Source organism: Pygoscelis adeliae, unplaced genomic scaffold, assembly GCF_000699105.1.
Source record: "Pygoscelis adeliae isolate BGI_AS28 unplaced genomic scaffold, ASM69910v1 Scaffold244, whole genome shotgun sequence".
NCBI classification, from domain to species: Eukaryota; Metazoa; Chordata; class Aves; order Sphenisciformes; family Spheniscidae; genus Pygoscelis; species Pygoscelis adeliae.
The window spans coordinates 1,807,158-1,813,778 of NW_008824648.1; the positions used below are offsets into that span (position 1 = coordinate 1,807,158).

At 39.6% G+C, this 6,621-nt stretch overlaps 1 protein-coding gene and 1 long non-coding RNA gene across 3 annotated transcripts in view; one reads left to right on the forward strand and one right to left on the reverse strand.

Annotated features, from left to right (window-relative positions):
- Window positions 1–3,905: 3,905 nt before the first annotated feature.
- The window catches only part of MYOZ1 (myozenin 1), a 17,921-nt gene continuing 15,205 nt past the window's right edge, over window positions 3,906–6,621 (reverse strand). For both annotated transcript variants that reach the window (XM_009322442.1, XM_009322441.1), the window contains 2 exons: window positions 5,307–5,466; window positions 3,906–4,466 (listed from right to left, as the gene is read on the reverse strand). In XM_009322442.1, coding sequence (XP_009320717.1) covers window positions 4,235–4,466; window positions 5,307–5,466 — 392 coding nt within the window. In that variant the 3' untranslated portion in view covers window positions 3,906–4,234. The remainder of the gene's footprint in view (window positions 4,467–5,306; window positions 5,467–6,621) is intronic.
- Window positions 5,475–6,621, forward strand: part of LOC103915577 — a 1,577-nt gene continuing 430 nt past the window's right edge. The window contains exon 1 of the long non-coding RNA XR_663534.1: window positions 5,475–6,583. This is a non-coding gene — a long non-coding RNA (uncharacterized LOC103915577). The remainder of the gene's footprint in view (window positions 6,584–6,621) is intronic.

The window sequence follows — 6,621 nt, forward strand, 5'->3', positions numbered from 1 at the left end:
AACCGTTCCAAATTTTATTTCAGAGAGTCACTAAGCCTAATGACAAAGCCATGTCCTCTAAATGCTCTGTCAATAACAACATCAAATGTAATTCCCAGATGTTAGTTGTATGAATTATATCATCATCACGTATGGCAAGCTGCTCACATGAGAGAGACAATTATGAGATGCAAACACTTTGATTAGGGAATACATTGCAGTCAAATGGAAGATTTTCTGCGCAACACATAGAAGCATACCAACTGTGCTACTACCTGCCAAATATTTATGCCATCAGCTATGACTTCAGGCAAGATTTTACAACACATGAGTCCGTATTTATGGATAGCATTGCTGAGTCTTTGTTAAACACCTTTCCTTTACATTAAAACATGGGCACTATTTTTTATGCATTTTCAGTATGGCTTGGATTCTTTATCATACAAGTTGCCTTACATGAGAGAAAGATTTCAAAGCTTGGAAACTGTAAAATAATATTCCTAAAAATAACACTGTAAATAAATAAAAATATAAGAAATTTTTGTTCTGAATGAAAGATCTGAATGTCACAAAATTCTATCCAATATGTTTTTAATGGGCCAGCCCCTCTCTATTAAATGGATTTTTGGCTGCTGTTCCACGGAGTAGAAGCTTAATATCCAGTACATCCTCTATGAGGGCACTGTAGCCTGCCTTTATGAGAGGATGGGCTCAATAATTTGTTAGTTCTTTTTTATCTCTAACTACGATGATCCTGCTTAAAAGCAGATGACTGAGTTTCCATTCTGTAGCTCCTAGTATGTGGGGGAAATCCACTGTAATTAAATCTCATAAAATCCTCTCACTCCCAATATAAATAATTCTCTGACATAGGCAATTCCCCCAAGTCTATGTCATAGCCCAAGGAAAACAAAGAGCAGGAACAGTTACTTACGTCCCCTTAAATATTTGATCATTTTGGACAAACTTCTGCCCTGATTACAGTAGCTGCAAGCCTCACTGAAATTAATTATTTTTGAGACAGAATTCGGATTACTGATTTTTCTCACTTTTAACATTACTTTCTATGAACAATGACTAAACTAGCATGTATCTGAAGCTATGTAAACAGCAAGACAATAGTTGTCTGAATTGTTCTACAACATGTAGTGTTGTATTTCTCATTTTGTACTAGAAACAAAAGCACATAAATCCTGCTTGACAGGTTTTGAGATTGAAAGTGTACTGGCAAAAGAAGAGCTATATGCCTCATTAAGCAAATTTACCAAAACCGAAGGATCCTCTTAGCTTACAAGTATGAATTAGAGCAATATTATTAATAATTTGCAGTGGTACAATACTACTTCCAAACACATTGCAACTTTTTATCCCCATTTAGGGTTTGGGATAATGGAGCGCACAGTCAAAAACTCTTGTCCAACAGTACATTATGAACAAGAGAGGGCTTTGGGTATATACCCAGTCCTTTGACCTACGTGCTGGATGATGCTTCCTTCCTTGTACGTGGGAACTTTGAAGCTACACCACCAGAGAGCACTGTGCTATTTCTGCACAGTATTTCTTACCTTTCCCTGCATGTTTAAGGAACTATTTTATTTAGTCTTTTTTTTTCTATGCCCCAGTAGAACTCAAATGATTGTTGTGATTATATTGGAATTCCCAAACATTTTGGTATCATTGCCTTGTGTGCATCAACAGCCCTTAGTTACCCTGACCAGCCTCACCTGGGACCTTCACCCCACTTCTGGCCCAGAAACCCCATTTAAGCTCAGTCCTGGGCCTGAGGTCCTTGTCTGAGCTATGGTGTAGGGGTGCTGGCCTGCACTCTTGTCTCCTCGGTGAACCTGAGACCTACGCTGGAGCTAGCCTGTCTCCTAGATGGACTTTGGACCCACAGTGTTGCCTGTCTCCTTTTGCTCCTGACCAGACTCCCTGGATGGCCCGCGTGACTGATTCATCCCCCCACCGTGTCTGGGATGATTGATGGACGCTGTCACCAGCACGCAGCTCTGCCTGCCATGCTCAGATGTGGTGGGCTTGTGTGCTGGTTGGTGAGGGCGCTGCCTGTGCCGGGCTTGCCTGGGGCTCACCCCTCCTCGAAGCAGCCAGCCCTCTCTGCACCGTGACATGTCTAACTGGCCCACGATCTGGAACACCTGCTACTGAAATTAGACCATGACATCCAGGTACCAAGCTATCTGGTTTCTGCTGCTCCTGACATATCTACCATGAAAGCATCATGTATTTCACTTTAAAAAATCCTGTAGTTCTGTATTGCAAGTGTCTAAAATCCCTGTCAGAAAAGGGGAGGCAATAAATAGCATATTTGGTGGGAAAATATTTTGCTTAGTGTCACCTAGTTTCTTCTGAAATTTCCTCTGTCTTTCTGAACTTCTGGCGTTCTCTTTGTAGCCTGGATTCTTGTAATAGAATACTTTTCGAACTGGAAAAGAAATTCCTCCCCCTTAATTACAATGCAGTTGAAAAAGCTAGATTGATTAAAAATGTTGGAAAACCCACAGCAACTTTATCTCCAGACAGAGATCAAATACAGAATAAACTAATAGTTTAGTAGAATGTGAGAATTTCCCATTTAAATGTCTTTCACCAGTGAAATTTGCATGTATTTATGTAGGGATTAAAAAGGTAAATCAATGTGGGAAATATCTTTTCAAATAATTCCTGGATCCATTTTATCCAAAGAAACAAAACAAGTTTGTCTGAGGATTTGTTTTCAACTCAAACTTCTAATACTTTGTAGGAACATGTCAAAAAATACAACCTTTTTCATTTTTGTCGAAATGTTCTTCAGAAGATCAAAGTACCGCCTTAATGTTTTTAAGTTTCATCGCAGAACTGAGTTATGAATACTTCTTAATCATTTAACAGGACATATAATAAATGTTCTTTAGCCATTTCAGCAGAAAGGTTAGGAAACTACTCATTCATTACTTCTGCAGCTTGTTACTATTAGCACAATTTTTAAGAGATCTCAGGGCAGCCCTGGCAGCAGCCTTTTAGAGGAGTGTAATAAAGCCAACCTTGTAACTATCCACACAGAATAAAAATCAAATATATGGTTGCAGGGATTTCTGGACAAGGAGGAAAAACTCCTAAATTAAAAGTACTTCAGTGGAAGCTGTCCCTGTAAATAAGCTGTTTAGCCCTGTTTATAAGAGGAAATGTTGATCTAAAGAAGGCACCAGGACAGAGAATTCCAAACCAGTCTCCATGCAGGCTGAGCTAGGGTATGGTAGTGAAACAGCAGTCTTGTATATTATGTGTCAGAGTGCAAATGTTCATGAAACAGAACGTATTTCATGTAGAAAAATGAAGTTCTTTATTGGTTTTCCACAGTGCCTGCCTTTCTTCCTATATGTGTGGCATTGATAAAACTGTTACAAGAAATGGAATAGACTTCGATGCCGTGTATTTGAGTAAGTAATGCACTGTAGCGGGAGTCAAATTACTTCTGTTGTAATTAAAGCTTTTTCTTTCTTGCTCTGTAGCTGTGGGCAAGTCATCCCACTTGGGTGTGCCTCTGTTCCTTCCCTACCTATTCCCTTCTTGGTCTTTCTGTGTGAAAAAAAACCTGCTTAAGCTATCACCTATTTTATACTCTGGAGAGCTGGGGAATCTTAGGTGACAGTGAAATACTTTAATCTGCCTGTTACACTGACAGACTTGCTATTTTTTCTCTGATGCTGTTATGATTACCCGTATCATTTCTTCTCAAAGTCATCATTCTTCACCATCAGTTTTGCAGTGTTTATCTAAGCCACCTTGATGTATACCTATCTTATGACCATCCCCATCAGTCCCCGATCTTTCTTCCAAGTCTAGTTGTGAGATTGAAAGTTTTGTTATTGCTAATCCCCAAATTGATTCAGCAGCATTTTTTAAAGAGAAAACACAAAGACTTTTTTTCCTCTTGGTGTTTTATTACTTGTTAATATATGACAAAACAGATTTATTATGGAGAAGACAGGCAGCATTTAGCATTGCTAAACAGAAAAACACTTCCTAGTCTTGCCCTTTTATGCCCTGGTGAATAAAAAGCTCTTTTCCCTCGAACTGTTTCTGATATGGATTAACACCACAGCAAAGATAAGTTTCGAACCTGCTAGGAACATGGCTGGGCTAAGGGCAAAAGAAAGGAAGGGCCGATAGAACTAGAGTTGCACTTTTCAGCTCCTTACTATCAGCTTGCAAATAGAAAGGGCTGAGAAAAAAGGAAGGCCTTGGCAGTGGGGATTTACAGCTCTTCTGTTTCACCACTCCTTGGCACATTGACCTCAGTATGGTATTCGGAGGAGTCTCCTGAAGGCATCCAAGGTATTGGGGTTCTGTTGAAGGAAGGTCTGTTGCTGAAATTTTGATTATATATCATGAGAGATTCTGGAAGCAAAGGGCAAATATCAAACTGAGGCACTTTGAAGGTCATCCGTTTGGCTGCTTTCTCATAACCCCCGTAAGGCATGGCAGTCCTGGCATAGGGGAATACATGGAGTTAGCAAACAGAGCATAGGTAAACAACGGGATTTAGAAAATAAACAATCAAAGTTATTGAGATTGTAAATGTTACCACTGTTGCAGTTGACCGGCCAACAAACCCTTCCCAAGCATATATACGTATCCATTGCCTATGTACTAAAAAAGATTTAAAACCACACACCCCCCCTGCTCCTGTGCACTTCCTTCACCCCTGTTGCATCAATCTCCATCAAACCATACACCTTTCACACCTGTCGGTACCCCGTACGTGTAGGAGGCAGAGGCTGCGTTATTGCAGAAATGAGTGGGATTTGGGTTTGTCCTGGGTACTGATGTCCTGAGGCTATGGAAGTGGGTAGCAAAATTATATAGAGAGGTTAACAGAAGATTGTTGCTGCCTAGAAATATTTGTAAAACTTTCAGTTCTTATCAGAAGCAGCAGGAAGATCCTGATTCTTATCTGAAGTACTGTGAAGTATATGGCTTCTGATCGTAAGTATTTTTCCTGAACTCTTGAACTTTAAATGGCTGCAGTAATAAACAGTGGCAAGCTAAATCTCCCTGGTCAAATGGGTCGAGAAAGAAAGGGAAATAGGATTAAAGTCCTCTTATCCTGCTGCGTAGGTTTTCTGTCCATAAGCTGAATTAAAATCTGTGGCTCTTAACGTATCTTCTCATTGTAGGCCTCCAAACATTTCATCTGCAGGAGACCGCTAAGCAACATGACATGCAACTTAAACTTATTTACATTGCACAAGACAGGAGGGCTATAGCCAGGGTTCTTGTGTTTTCTCATGCTAAATAAACTGAATTGAATATCCAAGAAGACTTACCGGTTAAAAGACTTGTAATGGGGGAAATCAGCTTTGGGACTATATGACAGTAAGTCAGTGGTGAACTGACTTTTGTCCTGGGGGCTGATACCCATTGCTTTTTCCCAGGGGGAGATGTAAGTTTTAAATATAGTGATTTTTTTGCCTCCTGACTTTCCATCTGTAAACAGAGGAATATAAAACACTCTGGTTAGATGACATTTACTCAATACATTGCCTTTCTGTATTCTGCTATTGAAGTTGAGACACCAGCTTTGTTTCCAGATTCTGTAACTCCTAGATCAAGTTCGAGATTTTATGGTTAGATTTCTCTTAAAAAAGACTGTCATACGCCACTTCTGTCCCTATCCACAAAAGCAGGTGTACATCAGTCTAAGAGCCACTCATGCAGGAATTTGCATTAGAGCATATATTTGAAAGCTAATTTTTCATTGTTCTCTCTGGTTGCTCAAATAGAAACCTCTTACTGCAAGAACCAATGTCCTTACCCCATCATCTCATTCACTACCTCGGGGGAAGCTTTATACAAGGCAAAATGCTATCTAATTTCATCATTTACTTCTCTCTTCCCTGTCTGATCATAGCAGACATCGTAACCCCTCCACATAAACATCATCATCATCATCATCAGATGCAACAAACAAAGCCCTGACTGTAAACTCCAAAACTAGGCTCAAACTCTGAAGTCAGCTCTAACTGACCAAAAACCTTTAACCATCGTATTTCAGGGTCTTGGCAACCCACAACCATCTTTACTAATGTCTACCTCAGTAGTCTATTCTTGAATGTTCTAAAATTACCATCTCCCTTGTCTCAGTATTTTTACAAGTTGGCATTTTCTTTGTGATTACATGAACAGACATTCATATTTTCCCCCTCCTGAGCCAGGATGTTAGAGACAAGCCTGGCTCAAACACCTCAGGATGGCTAAAAGCAGTTTGAAAATATGATGGGGTATCTCTATGGAAGTTAAAATCCTGTCAATGACAGAGCTGCACTTTGCTGTTAGTCAGATACTTGATTGCCAGAAATTTTAGGTTAGCTTCTGGCTGCTCCATTAAGCAAATGAGCTTAGACAAGGGTTTTCATTCTGTGTGCCTCTTTTTTTTTTTCTTTTTTCCTTTTTCTGCCAATTGTGTATAATACCACCTTGCTAGTAAGATCATTGGTTGTGTATTGATATGTAGCACACTTCTAAGATTCTCATCCTTCAGAAACCTTAAAACTCCTGAGCAATGGCTTCTGCTTAGCTTGATTAGAGTAGATGGGAATAATAGGTTAATGGAGTTAGACGTTTTTTTTTTCCTTTTTCTGC